The sequence below is a fragment of the Lactuca sativa genome, chromosome 2, assembly GCF_002870075.4.
Source record: "Lactuca sativa cultivar Salinas chromosome 2, Lsat_Salinas_v11, whole genome shotgun sequence".
Lineage (NCBI taxonomy): Eukaryota > Viridiplantae > Streptophyta > Magnoliopsida > Asterales > Asteraceae > Lactuca > Lactuca sativa.
In genome coordinates, this window is record NC_056624.2 from 221,492,928 (window position 1) to 221,514,081 (window position 21,154).

Sequence of the window (21,154 nt, forward strand, 5' to 3'; positions counted from 1 at the left end):
AAAAAAAAAAAAAAAAAATCATCATTTCGCAGATAGGATCAGAGGATTTCGCAGATGGGACCTATTCCATCTGCGAAATTACCCCTATTTATACCGAAAAATATTAAAAAAAAAAAAAAAATTCTCACCTGCGAATGTACAAGTGCCTGAAGCACAACTGTGCTTCAGGCACTTGTACATTCGCAGATGAGATGCCCATTTCGCAGATGGGGCCTTCTCACCTGCGAAATGGGTGGCTATTTTCGTAATCCCGATTTTTTTTGGCTATTTTTGTAATGCAATTAGTGTAATTGGCTATTTTTGTCATTTTCTCTATTTCTTATAATTAATATTTAAGTTAACATTTATCATATATATTATAAAATCCCATAAATATTAACAGTTTTGTTTTGTGTAACCAGTTGTATTGTAGTTAAGTCATAAGTGTTTGGCCGATTGAGAAGTCTTACCATCATTCATCCTCACCAAATAATACTTTTTCTTTATTGATAAATGATGTGACCCATCCATGATAACAATATATTCATTTTATTTTCAACGGCTGGAATAAATCGTCGACGATTTGATCCAATAATTGTACGGTACCTCCCTCCCTCCACCTGTCACCCGCAAGGAACACTTTGGATGACTCATGACTGATAACGTGTCATCCATACCCTCTTCTACTCTTTGTTCCCATCATCGTCTTGTGCACATTTCAATATGAACAAAAAAAATTTTAAAAAAAAAAAACAAATCATTAACACATACATCAAATTAAAACCACAGTTTTTTTTTTTCTTTCTGTTTTTCGGTTTTAAGATTTATGGTGGGCAGGATTAGTTTTATAATCGTGTCATAAACTTACAACAAACAGCAATTTGAAGAAATGACAAAACTCCAATTTCCATGGTTGTAATTATTCAAATACCAAATATATAAACCCTTACACTTGAGAACCAAAATAAGATAAATATGTGAAAAGCATTTGTAACAAAAAGCTTAATAGGGGGAAGGGAATAGACAACTAGTCTCTATCTCTCTATATTGCTATTGCACCAACAAAAACATAGATCATAGATGAGATGGATGGATGGCTACTAACTAGTAATATCTCTCTCATCTTATATTCTTATATATATATTCATAGCTCATAGAGAGGTACAACCACCATCACTTTAATCGGGGTTACACTTAGACAGCAGCACCTTCGTTCAGCAGCATCTGATCAAAATGCCAAACTCCTGATGATATTTCAAAAAAAAAAAAAAAAAATTATACACTTCATTTTACCAAAATCTTAATACTATATATTATTAACCAACAAGTTAAATTTGTATTTTTACCATGTCCTTTCCCAACTCTTCTTAGCTGAGCAACATATTCAGATATCTTCTTAATCGCCTCAACCTTTTATCAAAATCATCATATCCCCGTCCCTCATTAGCAGTTATAAAATAAAAAAATAAGATGTCTGTATATATCTACCTGTTCGCCCAAGAACTCGCTTTCAACAAAATCAGCTAATTGTACGTCATTGTTCTTGTTGGCTACCTGTTCACAATCCCAAAAAACTCAATTCCCACTTTTTAATCAGGTTAATAAGCAATCGTTAATCTGGATTGGTTAGTAATGATCATACCGCATGGACATGAAGGAGCTTCTCATTTGTCAACTTCTCCAGTGATAATGCAAGCTCCATGGCTACAATCAAGTCAACAAAACATAGGTAAAACAAAACTATCCAAATTTTGGACAAACAATCATAGTATATCATAGCTAACAACTTACCATAAAGTGCATCTCCTTTCTCTGCATGATCAAAATCAGACAATGGCATTAAAATGGATTGCAGCTTCACCTTCCCACCACGTTTATTCTGAAACCAGAAAATTGTAGAAAAACCATATAACTTTGATCAATAACCATACTTCTCAAGTATACATATGAACTAACAAGACTGCTACAGAAAATTATCAAGCACCTGGTACTCCATAAACTTCTCAGCATGTTCCCTTTCTTCCTCACTGGATTCCTTAAAGAACCTAAAAGGATTCATATACCAAAGTCAGATCAGATGTGATTGTTAATACAAATGACAATGATGATGATGATGATGATGATAGTAACTTACTTGGCTAAACCCTTGAGAGCAACATTGTCCCTATCAAAGTAGGCATACATAGCATGGTACACATATGAAACATTGTACTCCACACTGAAAACAACAATAAAAAGAAGATTAAGCATTAGAAACATGGACAAACTCACCATCAACGGAATCTGTTAACAAAGACACCAGATGCTGTTTATGCCGATTAATGAAATGTTTAATCTCAATCAAAACGAAAACAAAATGATAAGTAAATAGAAAATAATGTACTAAATTAGAAGATAATGTACTAAATATCATGCACAGAGTCACCTAGATCTATCAAAACCGAAACCTGTGAAGATAATATGATATATATTCACACAGACCTAATAGAATACACATATAAACTAGACCTTATGTTCTGGAACTTTTTTCTACACACATACCATGCGAAATATTCACAAAGACCTAATAAAATACACTTATAACTACACCGTATGTTCTCCTGTTAGTTTTATCAAACACATACCATGCGGTTTTGGATGTGCAAACATGATTACTAATCACAAAATTTCTAGTAAACAACAATAATAGCATATAAAATGAGAAACCGACAGAAAAAAGTTGAAATACGAAAAGAAAATTTAAAGTAAAAAACGTACTTGATCTGCTCGTTAATGACGGCCTCGGAATCATCAGCGTACTTTTGACGAGCAAGAGACTGTTGAGGAACAGTAGGGACGAGATTGAGCTCCTTTTTTACCTCCTCAAACGGCTCAAACACAACGCCTGTAATCGGCCTATTATTCGAAGATCCGCCTTTCGCCGCCGCACAAACGATAACCGATGGAGGTGAAACAGAGGAAGATGATAGCTTAGAACCACTGAAATTATCCCCGGAGCCTACGGTGGCACCGTTCCGCAAGAAGATAGTCGCTGGAGCTCTTAGAAGCATGATTTCTAAAAGAGATAAAGAGACGCAGAGAGTGCTTAAGAGAGTGATTAAGGGTCAAATGGAGAGCAGGTTTGTGTGCGTGTGTGTGTGTCACTGATAAGTGATAAGGAAGAAGAGGAGAGGCAATATATACCAAATCGGCGTGTACGAACAGCCGCAGGATCGGATGACACGTGGAGGGTTAGGATTTAATAGATGAGGTAGGCGCGTGGCTGGCTCGTGGTATACCTGTATAGATGCTCCAGGTTCTGATAGTGCTTTGTCGTGACTGTGTTTGTAGCTTTGCATATCGAATATTGATTTTAGAATTTTTTAATAAAAATAATATATCTTGTAAAGTAGACAAAAAGACCGAAAACATAGAAGAGCTATCCACTTAATAATCACATCTTCTTCTTAGGCCCGTGTATTCAATATTTCTTTTCATTTAACAGTATGATCACCATAACAGCAAATACCATACCGTGACTCTTGAATGATAGACCAAAAGGTCCCCATGTACAAAAGGTTATTTTGTCAGTATTTTATAGTTGTCTCCATGGATCATCACAACTTTGTGTGTCCGAATCATCGATCCAACAACAATTTGGCAATTCTTTCGTCTCCAGTACTTTATTGTATCAACAAAGGTTCAAAAAATATACTCGCGACTACGTTATGGCATTTTAGATTATTTCAAAACGAAATTTGTGGTTTTATAATCTTACTTTAACCATGTCCTTAGTGACAGGCGGGTCTTAAGGAATTAAATATCCTCAAAGGCTTGGGACGAGCAAAAAAAAAGACTTTTATCATCATTATAAGTTTTTATTTTTAAATAAATAAATATAATAAAAAAAATTAGATCTAGTGCACCTATCCACTTTGCTCACCTCAATGCCCCATGCTTAGTGAAAATGAAGTAATGTTTAGAAACATTCATCCCTGAATGAAGATGACAATTGCGATTTTTAAACATGATGGTGGGTGTGTGTTATCGTGTGTCATGTAATGAAGAATATATTAACGGAATATATTTACAATAAATATATTCCGTTAATAGTTAGGCAGATAACCAAGGAAAATACATAAAGAGGATCGTTGATTCAGCTTGTGGGTATATGTGGCGGAGGTATTTGGGTAACATGCGCAACCAAAAACACGTAAGTGATCATAAGATGGATTGCAAAGGTAAAGGGCGCTGGTAGGAGTACGGAAGTTAAGAAGTTTGGTGGGAAGGATGTTATGGAGGTATGTGGCAGTGCGGAGGGCTTCAACCCAGAATGAGGGCGGAAGGGTGGCATGAGTAAGAAGAGAAAGCATGATTTCATTTAGTCTGCGGATCATGCGTTCGGCTTTCCCGTTTTGTTGTGAGGTGTGTGGACATGAGAATCGAAATTGAAGTCCATGAGTGAATGCAAAATTTTTAAAATGGTGGTTGGCAAATTCGCCACCCATGTCACATTGGAATATTTAATAGAAGTTTGAAATTAGGTTTTGATGAATGCGTGTAATTGAGAGAACTTGGAAAATGTTTCAGATTTGTATTTCAAGGGGTAGACCCATGTGTATTGGGAGTAATCATCAATCAAAACCATATAATATTTGTACCCGGTTTTACTCAATACCGGAGATGTCCACAGATCACAATGGATAATATCAAATGGTTATATAGATTAAGAATTATAAAAAGGCAATCGTGTATGCTTAGAAAACTGACAAGAGTTGCAAACTAAGGTGCGACTACGTTTATTACATGAAATCAAAGACTTTGAAACAAGAAAATCCATAACGGGGAGACCGAGGTGGCCGAGACGATCATGCCAAAACTCGCTGGTTGAAGAAGTTAAGAAGGTTGATGCAGGAGCAACACTGGTTGTAACAACATAAATTTTCAAAACAATTTTTCCATTTCAAAATATAATAAAATTCATATGTAATATCAAAATCCATGTATCAACATCATCTCGATAAAAACATATCCCAAGATCATAGAATAAAATCATCTGCCAATGTGTACGGATCATGTCGGTGCCTTCCCACGATCCTTGCTAGTACCTAAAACACATAACACATAACATTGTAAGCATAAAAGCTTAGTGAGTTCCCCAAAATACCACATACAACACATACGCCACTCAAGGCCATAGCTCTATGGGACCTTCCGGCCCATGTGTCTCAGGGGACTTCCGCCCCAACCCTGGTAGACCTTTCAGTCCTACACGTAATGACCTTCCGGTCCATACCCTTTTGACCTTCCGGTCCACACACTGTTGACCTTCCGGTCCATAACGTGATGACCTTTCGGTCCATAACATACTGCTCATAACATAACATAACACATACATATCACATATCATCTATCAACATATATCACATACTCTTCATAGCACATAAGACCTTCCAGTCACACATAATTACCACTCTAGGTAACGTATAGTGAGAATACTCACCTCGTATGATGTCTAGTTACTCACGTGCTCGGTATTCCCTGAACCTCGTGACAATGACCTAGCCCCGCCTAAACACATAAGCAATCATCTCAAATCAATAACGACTCTCCAGGCTAGACTAGTCCCTTCCAATCAGAAGGCTAAAAGACCATTTTACCCTTCTAATGGTCCAAAAGTCCAAGTGTTGACCAAACCCTAAAAGTCAACGAAAGTCAACTGTCCAAATCAGACTAGACTCGTCGAGTACATACAACGACTCGACGAGTCCTTGCGTGTTCACAGACTCCTCCTAAGGCCTCACTCGACTCGTTGAGTCGACCCTCAAACTCGTCGGGTCACCACTGGTGTCAAATCGCAGGGCAACCCGATCCGACTCGGTGAGTTTCCTCCACGGTTATGCTCATTCGACCTTCTGAGATCAGATCTGCTTCTCTAAATAATAGATCTAACCTTCTAGCACTCAAAAGTCATGTAAAGGTTCAAACTTTACGTTCATGCAACACATATATGGCTATAAATGGAGGAATAACCCTCAAAATGGTAACCTACTCTCAAAACTCTCATGAAACAGCATAAAGCTGGAAGGTTGGGACTCCTTGGACCTCTCATGGTCTAGATCTAACATCTACACCACCTTGGGACATCACATGCTTCATAATCCAACCCAAAATGATGCAAAGAAACCCTAGATTCAAGCAATCTATCAAATACACGAAATGGGAAAGGATTTGTACCTCTAGAAGCGAATCTCAGGCTGAATAACACAGATCCAAGCTCCACAATCGAACTAGCTTGGACTTTCCCACTCCTTATTGCAAGAATACACCAAAAGGATGATGAATTAGCCTTTCCCTTGCTCTCTAAGCTCTCTTCGCTCTCTAGGGTTTCTCAGGGGTGTAAGTGGCCGCAAATGAAGGCCATAAGGACCTTTAAATAGGTCCCAAACCCGATAAATTAGGGTTTTCCTCGTCAGCACTGACTCGTCGAGTCAGATACCCGACTCGTCGAGTCCAATCGCTAAAACGCGTCAAAAATCACGACCCTACTCGACGAGTTGAGGCACCAACTCGTCGAGTCCCTCCAATAAATCCAAAAATTAAATAATTAAATGATTAAAATAGCGTACCCGCAATTTCGGATGTTACAATTCTCCCCCACTTGCATTAGACTTCGCCTTCGAAGTCTTCGGCTGGAAATAACTTTGGATGTTGCTCCCGCATTTCCGACTCCGACTCCCAGGTTAGCTCGGACCCTCTCCGATGTTGCCACCAGACCAGAACCAGGGGCACCTCCTTGTTCCTTAGAACCTTGATCTTTCGATCCACAATCGCGATTGGCCTCTCAACATAATTCAGACTCACATCCACCTGAATGTCCTCTAGCGGTACAACTGTCGTCTTGTCGGCAATACACTTCCTCAACTGAGACACGTGGAAGGTATCATGTATCTGGCTTAACTCTACAGGTAGCTCCAAACGGTACGCTACCTTGCCCACCCTAGCGGTCACCCTGAAAAGGACCAATGTACCGGGGTCCCAGCTTGCCCCTCTTCCGGAATCGGATCACTCCTTTCCAAGGAGATACCTTCAGGAGTACGAAGTCTCCCACCTGGAACTCGAGCTTGGATTGTCGCCTATCCGCATAACTCTTCTGGCGACTCTGAGCTGTTAACAACCTCTGTCTGACCTGTTGTATCTGCTATGTCGTCTGAAGCACTATCTCAGTGCTGCCCATCACTCGCTGCCCTACCTCTCCCCAACAGATGGGAGTCTGACACCTCATCCCATACAACAACTCGAAGGGAGGCATACCAATGCTCGAATGGTGGTTGTTGTTATAGGAAAACTCAGCCAACGGCAAATACGTGTCCCAACTTCCTCCGAAGTCCAACACACATGCTCGAAGCATGTCCTCGAGCGTCTGAATCGTCCGCTCACTATGTCCGTCCTTCTGTGGGTGGTAAGCGGTACTGAAATGCAGTCTCGTGCCCAACTCCTCATGAAACTTCTTCTAGAACTTGGAAGTGAAACGTACATCTCGATCTGACACAATCGAGATCGGTACTCCATGCCGCGATACCACCTCCCTCACATACAAATCTGCTAGTCTCTCTGCAGAAGAGCTCTCACTGATAGCAAGGAAGTGAGCGCTCTTCATCAGCCGGTCGACAATCACCCAAATTGCGTCGACACCCCTCGCGGTCCTCGGAAATTTGGTGATAAAATCCATAGAAATATGTTCCCACTTCCACTGGGAACCTCAAGTGGCTGCAACTTGCCATGCGGACGCTGGTGCTCGGCCTTGAACCTGAGACAAGTCAAGCACCTCTCAACGAACCACGCAACACCCCTCTTCATACAGGGCCACCAATAGTCTCTCTTCAGGTCCAAGTACATCTTAATGGCCCCTAGATGGATCGAGAACCTCGACCTATGCGCCTCCTCCATCAGAATGGTACATGCCCAACCTGCAAACGACACCTAAATCCGACCCTGAAAGGTCATAAGCCCTCGGTCATCGGTAACAAAATCAGATACTGCCCAATCACCTGCTCTCTCTTGCGGTTCTCCGGTCTCACGTCCTCTGCCTGGGCCTCCCGAATGGTGTCCAACACTGGAGTCATCACCGTTAACCTCATACAAACATCTCGTATCGGGGCACTCTCTGCCCTATGGCTCAGGGCATCGACTACACCGTTAGCCTTGCCCGGGTGGTACAGGATCTCATAATCATAATCCTTTACCACATCCAACCATCTCCTCTAGCGCATATTCAGGTTAGGTTGATCCATATGTAACACCCCAAGTTCAGAAGCAAGAGTTCAAGCGTGCAAAGTGTTATTAGAAGGATGGACTCGGCGAGTTGGATCTATGACTCGTCGAGTCGGAGCGTGTGAAGAGCACGTGATAAGTGGCCTGACTCGCTGAGTCAGCGACTGGACTCGACGAGTCAGTGCTGGAAGAGGAAAACCCTAATCTTAGGGTTTGCACCCTATTTAAAGGACTTAATGTCCTCCCCTCATCCCCCTTACTACCCTTTGAGATCCAGAAACCCTAAAATCGTGAGTGAGAGTCCTTGGAAGCAATTTGGAGCTTAGATAAGTGATTTTGTGAAGAGATCTTAAAGATCAAGGAGCTTGGATCAAGGAGATTTGTGGAGATTCGGCTTATTCTTCAGTGGGAGGTCGTTTTGGAGGTAATGAATCGTTATCCTTGGCCTTCTCCTTTCTAGATCCATCTTTCTTGGAGTTTTAGGGTTTGTTTGGAGTTAATATGATGAGATCTTGGTGCATGAGTTAGATCTAGAGCTGAAACTCCATATCTGAGTTCTATTTGGATCAATTATGCAGAAAGCCCTTTTGATTGCTATGCAAAAGCCATTCCCCATGAGTTAAGTTCCTTTCTAGCTTGGTTTTTGGAATTATGGGACATGAAGCACGTAAAGTTAGCAACTTTATGTTGCTAATGCACTCTAGGGACCTAGATCTATTGTTTGGAGCAAATGAGTAGCTTTGTATCTTTTGATTATGGGAATACCTGTATCAAGTCGGCGAGTCTGGGAGATGACTCGGCGAGTTGGGATAGGGCTTCAGGCTATGAGTCGCATAGTGACTCGGCGAGTCGCATGGGTGAACTCGGCGAGTCATATGATGATGAGCTTGGACTCGACGAGTGGAAGAACAACTCGGAGAGTCTGATGAAGATTGTCGTGGACTCGGCGAGTCGGTTCTTGGACTTGGCGATTCACGATGCAAAACCCCCAACCTCTTCTGGTTAGAATCAGAGCAGTGAGTAGAGTGGTGATTCAGTGAGTTGGTCATGATAGGACTCGGAGATTGTTGAACTCGACGAGTCATGGGGTGACTCGGCGAGTCGAGTCGTGATGTGAGAGTTTCTGAGTTTTAGAACTCAGGGAGTTAGTGGGTTAACTTGGCGAGTAGAGTCAACCAGGAAGGTTGACTTTGACTGAGGACTTTGACTTTGACCGATTTGACCTTCAGGGGTATTATGGTAATTTTGGATATTTATGTCATTGGATCATTAACGATTGTAGGTGTTGGAGTTAGAGGCAGTGCTTCGGATTTGTGCTTTCGTGATTCAGTTCGGCAGTTGCAAGGTGAGTTATCCTCACTATATCAACAGGGTCTACGGCACCAAGGTCGGCCCTTTATAGGATGGGAATCCGGATATTTGTTTGATATGTTATTGAATTGCTAGATCTGTATCTTGGTATATAGGGTAATGTTATGTTAGTGACATGGTTAAGGTCGGTATCCTGGTATATAGGGTAATGTTATGTTAGTGACCTGGTTAAGGTCGGTACCCTCGTATATAGGGTAATGTTATGTTAGTAACTGGTTAGGTCGGTATCCTGGTTAGAATGTTGTTATGCTGCATGATCTGATAGATTCGTTTGTTTCGCTGAGGATTATTATATGATTAACTGTTTTATGTGCACATGGTTGTTTGACTGGGGTTGGGTTGAGGTGGGTCCTGCTTTGTGCTATAGGCCAACATACCCAGGGCGGACCGGAGAGACCGAAGGCCCAGCAAGCAGTCCGGATAGGCTGAAGGCCCCAAGAGGGCGATCCAGACGTGCCGAGGCTCGGAGAGTGGACCAGGCCGGTTGAAGTCCTGGTGCGGGCGGACCAGTCATTTTGTAGGCTCAGAGAGTGGACCAGGTGGATTGAAGGCCTGGGGCGGGCGGACCAATCACACTGTAGACTCGATATACATGGCTAGACTCGGAGAGTGGACCAGATGGACTGAAGGCCCAGTGCGGGCGGACCAGTCATGTTGTAGACTCGATATGCATGGTTGTTCTGTATTGTGATATGATATGAGTATGGTTATATGTGGTTGGTATTTTGGGGGTAACTCACTAAGCTTTCGGGCTTACAGTTTCAGTGTTTTGTTTCAGGTGCTTCAGGAGATCGTGGCAAGGCGAAGGTGTGATCGTACCGCTCCCCATACTTCATGATTTTGTGATTTGGTTATGGGGATACTCTGATGTTTAAACTCTTTTGAAAAGAAGTTGTAATAACTTAATGGCTTTTGAATGAATTAAAATGTTTTAAATTGGTGCAATTTTTATGAGTGTTACAAGTTGGTATCAAAGCCTTGGTTTGAGTGAATTGGAAGAATATTCGTGTGAATCCAGTCTCAAATCAAGGAGGGATTTTCAAAATGGTTTTCAAAAGGTTTCTAAATAATTAAAGGAGGATGCAGAGGGTACGATTAGCCAGAGCCAGTAAGTAGACCCCAAAATACCATACAAGTTATTTAATTATGTGATATGTTAGAACAACATGCTAGTACTAGGCTAGGGATCTTCAGGAATTGCATGATAGAATTGCCTGATAGAATTGCATGATTATGTGATGCCTACTAGCCTAAGGTTTTCCTTATATGAGATATTCATCTTTCCTCTAGGAGTGAGGATAGAGCGCTCGTCGTGTGTGTGTATATGGTTAGGGTGTTGTGGTGATACTTGAGACAAATATGGGTAGGTGTGGAAGGTAGTATGGGCCCGTACTACTGAAAGCACAGGACCCATATGCGTATCAAGGAAGTCACAACTCTCTAGGGTATCGGTTATGAGATAGTTCCCCGGGCGGGTATGTGATGTGTCTAAGGGTCTTGTTAGTGTATTGCAGTATGGCGATTATGAGACGTTTCGGGGCAGGATCCGGTTCGGAATCAGGATCTGGAGAGGGTGGTCAGGATGGACCAGTACCACCCGAGGTCATTGGTCAGATGAGTACGAATGAGTTGGATGCCAGGATTCGTGAGATCCTGCATGATGAGGTTGTTGTCATGTTCCGGGCTGAGTTGTCGGAGATGTTTGGGTCGATCAAGACCGCCATGGTTGATTACTTTGATGAGTGCTATGCAACTCTTGCGGAGACGGCTGCTGCGGTAGCTACAACGGCTATAGCAGCGGCAGGAGGAGGAACCGTTCGAGGTTTTCAGTATCGGGACTTCGATAATACGAAGCCCCCTACCTTTTATGGAGTCCATGATCCTATTATTGCTATGGGATGGTTATCATACGTGGAGGGTTGTTTCTTCGCGTTTTCATGCCCTCCAGATCAGAGGGTGAGGTGTGCTCTGAACCTTTTGAGGCTCGGAGCGAAGGATTGGTGGAGGTTGACTACGGGATCTTACTCTAATGTGCAACGGGCTGCGGTTATGTAGGATCAGTTCCGGGAAATGTTCAATACTCGTTATGTTCCGCGGGTTGAGAGAGAGAGAGGTTGGCTTAGGAGTTCTTGGAGCTAAATCAGGATTCAAAGTCGGTGATGGAGATCACCAGGATGTTCACTGAGAGGGCAATGTTTTGCCCGGAGTTTGCTTCGGAGCAGGCTCAGATGTCCCGATATCTGAGTATGCTCAAGAGGGATATCCGGCAATTTGTGTCCACGCAAAGATATGATAACTTGTTAGAGTTGCAGGAGGTCGCCAGGCGGCGTAAGTTGGAGATTGAGTTGCAGTTGTGAGAGCAGAGGCAGGCCCCGACGCTGTCGCAGCCGGCGCCGAAACGGTCCAAAACTGTTGACTCTAGGATTGGGGGTCAAAGCAACCACATTTGTGAGAAGTGTGGTAAGGGTCATGTCGGAGTTTGTAGATTCGGGGGTGCGTGTCGTAAGTGCAGGAGAGAGGGGCATTATGCGAGGGATTGCCGTCAGTCTGCCCCGGTTTAGGATATGAGGATTTGTTATCATTGCCATCAGGTTGGGAATTTGAGGGCCAACTCTCCACATCTTGTTGCAAGACCGGTGCAGGCTCCAACATCGGCCAATTTGAGGATTACGGGCGGGGGTCAGGGTGGAGCGGAGCCTCCGAGGGCTCAGGGACGCGTTTTCCAGCTTATAGCAGTGGAGGTCAGGGCAGAGCCAGATGCAGCTGCGGGTATGTTTCCATCTTGTTATCTTGTTGTAACACCCATAAAATTTACGCCAAATTTAAACTTCTAATACTAACAAAAGAGTCAAATAGTAATTGTTTTTACAAAACATTTCCAATTCAATTATCATCAGAGTGTCCCAAAATAGACCATGAGGATGAGGAGCGGTACGGTCACACCTTCTCCTTCCCTCGCTCTCCTAAAGTAACTGAAACAATAAACTGAAAACTGTAAGCCCGAGGGCTTAGTGAGCTACCCCCAAAATACCAATACCACGCTGGCAGAAACCATAGCCATAACGATCAATCAAACAACATACATACTGGGCCATCGGTCGGACTGGTCTGCCCTACTGGGCCTATAGTCTATCTGAATCTATCCCGAGCCTTCGGCATGAATGGTCCGCCGCGTGGGCCTACAGTCTCCCCGGACCGCTCAGAGGGTGTGTTGGCCTTCAACACAAAGCATGGCCGCCTCAACCCAACCAACAAGCAACTAACCATGTACGCATACTATCATATGCTGGCACATACACATAGCAAACATATATATCTCATTTACCATCAATCATAGAGTTTCACTCCTAACTAAAGCATCGACCTAACAGGTCACTAACATACCAATCCTTACGGATCATAAAAGCATAACATACTATCTATTCTGATTTTGATCTAACAAGGATCATATGTAGCATACCATGACAACCAATCTCTAGCATAACAACCATCCTAAACAGGATGAATTCTAACATAGCAATAACATAACACCCATCCTAAACCAGGATGAAATCTAACATGGCAATAACAAAGCAACCTTCCTAAACCAGGATGTAAATCATAAAGGGTCGGCCTTGGTGCCGTAGACCCTATCGATATAGTGAGGATAACTCACCTCGCAGATGTCGATTCGAAATGCAAACTCCAACTATCGGATCACTTGACACCGGCTCCACCACCTATAACCATAGCACAATATACTCACAAGTTCTTAATCTTATGAGACACCCCATAACCTCTTAGTAATTCCTGATCAAGGTCAAAATCCTTAGTCAAGGTCAACAGTCCATGTTGACCTCAACTCGCTGAGTACGCTTGACCACTCGCCGAGTCCATGGAGCACATTCCAACTCGCCGAGTTCCTTCGAATCCCGATCAATCCTTAAGGCCATCTGTCAAGTTTCCTCCTTGCAACTCGATGGGCACACATGCATGCATATCCTAGGGAAAAGCCATCCGGCTCGCCAAGTTGTTCTTTAACTCGTCGAGTTTTATGGCGATCTTCATCGGACTCGCCGAGTTGTTCATCCAACTCGCCAAGTTCATGACCATCTTCATGTGACTCGCTGAGTCATCCTTGAGACTCGCCGAGTCCATCTAGTCCTCTTTCCATACAGACTTGTTTTAAGCCATGCAACGGCTCCAAATCACAGATCCAAGCTTCTAGGGCATACTTACCAAGTAAAGTTGCAAACTTTACGTGCATGTATGGTTATAAAGGCTCCAAATGTCTATTTTAAGTTCTTAATGGAGCTTCAAGTCCAAGAGGGACTTCAACCACAACCAATACAACAACTTTATGACTCTAGTATCCAAGGAGGGTCCATATCTGAAGTTACAACTTCAGATATATCCCATAGCTCATCATCCCAACTTGAATATGTTGGATTAGTGTCTAAGTCCACAACTATTTTGGTATGTACTTGACCCGATGGTGCATGGTCCTTTTGGGTTGCCTTCACCAAAGCAACTTGATAGGATGAATTATGGAGAGAAAGGATTAAATACGATTTATTAATATATTATGAGAATAATATATTAAAGGAGAAATCATATTGTTTAATTATTATTAGTCAATAATTAATTGGTAATTATTTTTGTGACTAAAAGAGATTAATTAAACTTAAGGGACTGGAATTGTAATTATGGGATAATTGCAATTTGGGCCATGGATTGCCTTTTATTATAAGGTGGACGAATTCTATGGGGGAAGCCCATATGAAATCGTCCAAGGCCTTAAGGAAAGGGCTACATGGGTTGCTTAGGGATTAAGCATCCAAATTAGGGTTTCCTTGTTAGATAACCCTAATAGCCTCACTATATATAGAACCCTTAAGGCTCAAAAACGTGGGGAACTTCTCTTCTAGGGTTAGAACACGTTTTGGGCAGCCTCCATCCTCTCTCCTCCTCATCCTCTTGCTCTTGGTGTTTGTGAACCATTAGAGGTGTGACATTTGTGACTCTAAGCTTTCTAAAGTCAATACAATGAGGAATTGGGATTGTTATTGCTACATAACAATCAAGGTAATATCTTAAACCTATTCTCATGTTAATATGATTACTTGAATGCTAGAATTAGGGTTTATAGTCTTGGATAACTTGCATGTACAATAGAGAAACCTAGATCCAAGCATTAGGGTTTGTATGAGCATATAGGATGTTCTTATGACCAAAACCTATCAGTGGTATTAGAGCCTAGACTGGTTTCTATTGTATTGATGCATTATATGTTTGAAAAAATCGATTTTTGGTGTTCTGGAGGCTGGACTCGCCGAGTCCATAGCTGAACTCGCCGAGTCCATGCTGACTCGACGAGTCCATGCTTGACTCGACGAGTCAACTCGTCAGATGGAGTAAACTTCGGGATTTCTTGCTGTTTTTGCTTAAGGATAGTTGTCTTATCATATTAGATCAATATAAATCCGATTTTATGATATATTTGACTATATTCTTGATCTAATTGAAGATATTTATCAATTAATAAAATATTTGTTTCCTTATGTGATAATTGATTAATTATTTTGATTAAATTGGTAAATTGTTTTGCAAGAAATCATTAAATAAATCAAATATGGATAATTATGTGATTAAATGTTAATTTAGATAATTTGTTATTTGATCTTTGTGCTTTGAAAAGTTTCATATTTTCCCTTTTAGGTTTTATAGTTTAAATTTGAACCCAAAAAGTTTTGTTGTTTTGAAATTTAAATAATTGAAACCCTAATGTTTTGAAAAGGTTTCAAAACTTGCCCTCAAGTTTTGGAATTTAAATTTTGATTAATAGTTTAATTTTGATGTATATTTAAATTCTAAACCCTAATGTTTTAAAATGTTTCAAAACTTGCCCTCAAGTTTTGGAATTTAAAAGTTGATTAAAAGTTTAATTAGGAATATTAAATTTTAAAACCCTAGTAATGTTTTGAAAAGTTCAAATCACTCCCTTATGGTTTTATTAATTAATTAAGGTGTATAATTAAAAGAGGTTTAATAAATCCATAAAAGTTTAGGTTAACAATTTAATTGAATTAAAAGTATAATTGTTAAATTAAACCACCTAATATTTTAAAAGTGTAAAAATACACCCTATACTATATATATAACATTAAAAGTCTAACATTATATATGTATGAGTAAAAGTTAGTCTTACCGTTAGTAGGCTTCATTCACGAAGCTGGTCTATAAGGGGTGTTTAAGGAAATTGCCTATAAAATGGCGATTGAATGGGTATCCACTCTTACCCACCGCACTCTTGACTAGTGGAGGGTCGTTAGCCGAACGGGTAGGATAGGACGAAACCTTCCATTATAAGTATAATGAATTATTAAAGTAACTAAATGTTTTCATAAAATTCCCAATCTTAGTTACTTAGGCAAAAGTGAATTGATGCAATTCCATGAAATTACACTTTGTGCCCTTGCAAAGACGTTAGTGGAGCGTGAATGGTTTACCGGCACACTAAATGGTTCTAAGCAAAGGTAGCAAAGGGTGACTCAATGTTTGTCATAGTTCGGTGGAGCGTGTGTGGTTTACCGGCACATCGAATAGATGACGGTAACATGTGAGGGCACCATGTAAGTTTGCATGGTTATTCACACCCACTTTGTGATCCTCGGCATCCCAGTCACAAACTAGAGGGGCATATCGAGATTAAACATGCCGTTGAAGCGTTCAATGAATCTCAAAGGATCTAGGAGTTTTCATAGATTTAAAACCTAAATTTCTTTTTCGTTTTTCATGGTGGAAATTAGTGAATCGTCATTCACTTACCTTCAAATGTTCTGCAATTTGGGTTACGACATCCCTCTCTCGAGTTGTAGAATATTGTGTTGGGTCCTAGCCTTAGTATCTCATTTGGGTGATTTACTAAGGACTCAATCAATCAACTACCTTGAATTCGTTTTCTCCCGTTTTGTAGATGTCAAAGTTCGACAACTATGGTCTTCCCAAATCCCATGGAACAAGCATTCCACATCCTCCTCCAGTTGTTCTCCCTAACCCACAAGTTCAAAGGCTTGAAAAGTTCAAGATCACTCAAGCCCTTTTAGCAAGTAAACATAAAGAAGGAAAGTCGGTGTGTGCACACGTCCTAAGGATGAAGTCACACATTGATAGGTTAAGTGTAACGCCTGTGTTTCCGGGCTTGCCGTTATTAGCAATATAATAGTCTAGGTTAACCTTTGTAACCCGTTTTGAAATAATAAGATTGTATTATTTGAGTATTATGTGTTTTGTGATTAATTGCTTAATTATGTGGTCTGATTAATTAAGAATAAAAAATAAGCGTCAAAATTTAAGTGTAAAATAAACTTAATATCTTTGATCTATGTTGTAGTAGTTGAAACAAGGTTTCCGAATATATATAGAACGCCCAAATCTGACTTCGTATGAGGAAGTTATGATTTATCAAAGTTCCGGCTTAGCGGTATACAGCCTGAAATACTCGAATTGAGATCGAGCGGTTGTTAGCCGAAGCAATCTAAATGAGAATCGAAGATCTCATTGTTGGTATCGAAGCGATAAATAGTTAGGCGAGAACGGACGTCAAACGAAGAAGTTATGAATTTATAACGAAAGTTTCTGTCGCGGCCTATTAAAAATAATTAATAAAAATAAAGTCAAAATTAGCCGACGGAGTCTAAACGAAAGTTGTAGATCGTAGTCTCACCTTCGCGTGGATATAAAGAACGTCGAAAACGGAGTTCGTATGAAGAAGTTATGAATTTCCGAAGTTTATTAATCATTTAATAATTAAATTTAATTATAAATCGAAGGCATTATCCGAAGCCGAGTCACCCGTCTGATCCAAGGTACGCCCCGCGTACGTGAGTACGCTATCGCGTACTCCGCATAGTGTCGACACTTCGGATGACGCATGCAGTGACGATTTCGGACGCGTACGCGCTGCGTACGCCTGTACGCCCCGCGTACTCCGAGGTTCCAGCCTCTATATAAAGGATCCGAAGGCAGCCTCATTTGTTGTTCAATTTCTTCTCTTCTCTCTAGTCTTTTGCCTCGTTTTTCGTGCCGAAGCTACCCCGAAGCCCCGGTATCATACTCTAGCCCCGAGGCAAGTCCCGAGATCCCGAAGATCCCGAGAAGCGCGGTTCCCGAGTCGAAGCTCTACCCGCGAGAAGTTCGATTTTCGAGGAGATCTTCCAGATCTGCTGAGGAATACTACTTCTATAAGCCGTAGTGCTGTCGGATCGTCTTCTGATCAAGTGAGTGTATACTACCTTTCATAAACACAATAATAATACGAGTTTGGTTCGAATGTATTAAGTATATTGTTGTTTATAAGTGTGAGTGTGTAGTTATTTCTTCTAATACAATAATACGAAGTATTTTATATAAAAATACGTGCTATGTGTATATATTTGGTTGTGTTATGTGTGAATGAGTATTCACTCTCTTCTATCTTACAGATCTGCTTATTTCTTTATGAGATATGTGTTATGTGTGTGTGTGCCTCATCTGTTATGTGATATATGTGTTGATTCAAGCATGCTATACAGGTTTTCTTTAAACTATGTATACAAATGTATATTTTTATCTACTAATATGTTGGGTAGAACATGGGTAGATAGTTGGTGTGTAATAAACAGATGAGAGGCCTCGATGTTGTTGTTGTTGTTGATCTAGTTATTCAGCGGAGTATGGATAACGACCACGGACTCTTTCTAGACAGTCCAGTGGAACGCTAGCAGGTTCATAACCTGTAGGTGTTGTGAACGATGTGTTCACCGGTGTACTCTATCCCCCTCATGGTTGCCTTTAGGATATCTATTGTTGAGGAAACCCCTTCGCAGTGATGTCCGTCCCGATGAAAATCCTAGATTAGGTCCCTTGAGATAGTTGTTTTAGGGACGTAAAGTGAGGATAACGGGAATGGGTAATCGGGATAGTGTTTGGTTGGTGAAATTAAATATAACTTATTTATTGTGGGTTGAAAACCCTATATGCTCACCAGGCTCCCAAGCCTGACCCACTCAGTTTTATTTGTATTACAGGAAGTGGCACAAGGGCGTAAGATGGATGGATCATCTTGTTGTTTTGTTTACAAGTCTGAATATGTATATATTTGTTGAATGACTTGTAATGTTTATCGTTTATGCTTTATGGTCTGTATCGGAACATGACATCCCGAGTTTTGATTATATAATGAAATGCATCTCTTGATGAAATGCTTTGATAAATATTATTTTATCATGTTTTGTTTTGGGAACAAATTCCGCAACTCTTTCAAATCAAAAGGATTTACTCTGAAAATATTTAAAAGCATAAATGAAAATCGGTCTTTTCTGGCCGAGATTTTGGGGATGTCACAGTTGGTATCAGAGCATTAGTTTAAGCGAACTAGGAATTTGTAGGATTTCTAGACTTAAACTTAGAATGCTAAGTGGAATTTTGAGATGTGTGTCTGTTGGATTTTAGACACGAGCACTAGTTTATTTTAGGAAAGTTGCCTAAAATGCTTTTATGTGCTAAAATGATATATGTTGCCATATATGATATTATTTGTTCGGATCTACGGTTTGTTGCCAACCGGATCTGAAGGTTTATGTGTTTAGGATTCTAAGCGTATGTATACGATATTAGAACTAGCATGTAATCGTTTGGCGTAATAAGGTGAAATTATTCGGTGTAGATCAAAAATGGTGAGAACAAGGAGTGGCGTTGGAAACGCAGATGAAAACAGGAATCAACCGCCAGTGATTGAGCAAATACCTGTTGTAGCAGCAGCACCAGAACCAATAACAATGGCTGCGGTGCAAGCCATGATTCGGGCTATGCTAGCCGAACAAAGGGAGGAGATGCGACAAATGTTGCATAATAATAGGGATGAACCTATCATACCTATTGAGGAACCGGAATTGATTCCCGAGCAATCGGAGGAAGGGAACAATAGTCGCATGGTGAGTCAAGTTGGGACTCAAGAGGAACGAAGGAACGATCCAGAAAGGAGAAACAACAAGGATGGGCGTATGTACAAGAATTTCTTGGGCGCCAAACCGCCAAGTCTTTCTGGGAGCCCAAAGCCGGTTGAGATAATGGATTGGATCTCCGAAATGGAGATGGTATTTGAAAGTTGCGACTGTAGCAACAAGCAGAAGACCGTCTTTGCAGTTAGACAACTGAAGACTGGGGTCTTGAGTTGGTGGAAGTTGTTGGCAGATACTATGCCACGAGGAGAAGCTCTGAAAATGTCATGGGAGGAGTTCTTGGAACAGTTAAGGGTGCAGTATTGTTCGGAGATAGATCTGATTGATCTGAACAATGAGTTTCAAAACTTGAAGAAAGGGAAGATGAGCATAGATGACTATGCTACTGCATTTACTGAGAAGATGAAGTTGTTTCCGTACCTAGTGCCGACGGAACTCTCCAAGATTGAGAGGTTTGCTAACGGACTGCCTGCTGACTTTGGTCCGACAGTCAAAATGGCAACCACTCTGAAAACGGCTGTTCGTGCAGCTAAGAATGTGGAGGCCCAGCAGAAGGAAAAGGGTCTGGAAAGAATAGATGTTGGAGAAAAGAGGAAGTTCGATGGAACTTCAGGGTCCAACAAGAAAAACAAGTTCTCGAAGTCTGGTTCGAGGGGAGGTGGAGGTGAAGCGAAATGGTGCGACAAATGTAAGAAGAAGCATCATGGAAGATGTGAGGTGGCGAACACATGCTACAAGTGTGGAAAGCCAGGGCACTATGCCAATGAGTGTACCCTCACAAAGAAAGTTTGCTATGGTTGTGGTGAGGAGGGTCATATGTCAAGGGACTGCCCGAAGAAGAAGGAGGCAGCTAGACCCAACATTCCGCCAAAGCCAAAGGCGAGAGCATTCCAGATGACACTGGAAGCTGCTAAAGATGAAGCTGATGTCGCTTCAGGTACCTTTCTCGTTAACGAATTGCCTGCCCAAATTTTATTTGATTCTGGAGCCAATTACTCCTTTATATCGCATGAATTTGGTAGAAAGCTAGCTTTGCCTGTTGTTAGACTAGATAATGCTTTATTAGTCGAAGTTGCTAGTGGCAAGTTTGTACCTGTTAGCTATCGCATGAAAAACATCTTAATTGATCTGAATGGGAATAAGTTCCACGAGGAATTATTGCCTATCGAACTTAATGGTTTCGACATCGTATTGGGAATGGATTGGCTTAGCGCCAACGACGCCGAAATTTTATGCAAGAAGAAAATAGTCAAAGTAAACCCGCCTGGGAAAGATTCGTTTATGGTGTATGGAGATAAACGCAGAGTGAATTCTGAAATCATTTCATTGATGAAAGCCAGAAAATGTTTGACCAAGGGGTGTACATCGTATTTAGCATTCGTGATTGATGCTAAGAAGGAAAAGAAGGTGATGCAGAATATTCCAGTTGTGTGTGATTATCCGGAAGTATTTCCCGAAGATCTTCCTGGATTACCGCCTGATCGACAAGTGGAATTCCGTATTGACTTGTTGCCAGGAACAACGCCAATTGCGAAAGCACCTTATCGATTAGCACCGACGGAGATGAAGGA

General features: G+C 41.2%; 1 protein-coding gene across 1 annotated transcript; it reads right to left on the reverse strand.

Annotated features, from left to right (window-relative positions):
- Positions 1–869: 869 nt before the first annotated feature.
- On the reverse strand, positions 870–3,137 carry LOC111879873 (ferritin-4, chloroplastic). Its single transcript, XM_023876308.2, has 8 exons — positions 2,737–3,137; positions 2,114–2,197; positions 1,964–2,024; positions 1,771–1,858; positions 1,622–1,683; positions 1,468–1,533; positions 1,326–1,389; positions 870–1,223 (listed from the first exon to the last, which is right to left on the reverse strand). The coding sequence occupies exons 1-8, from the start codon at positions 3,027–3,029 to the stop codon at positions 1,174–1,176; spliced, it is 768 nt and encodes a 255-aa protein (XP_023732076.1). The 5' UTR covers positions 3,030–3,137; the 3' UTR covers positions 870–1,173.
- Positions 3,138–21,154: the final 18,017 nt, after the last annotated feature.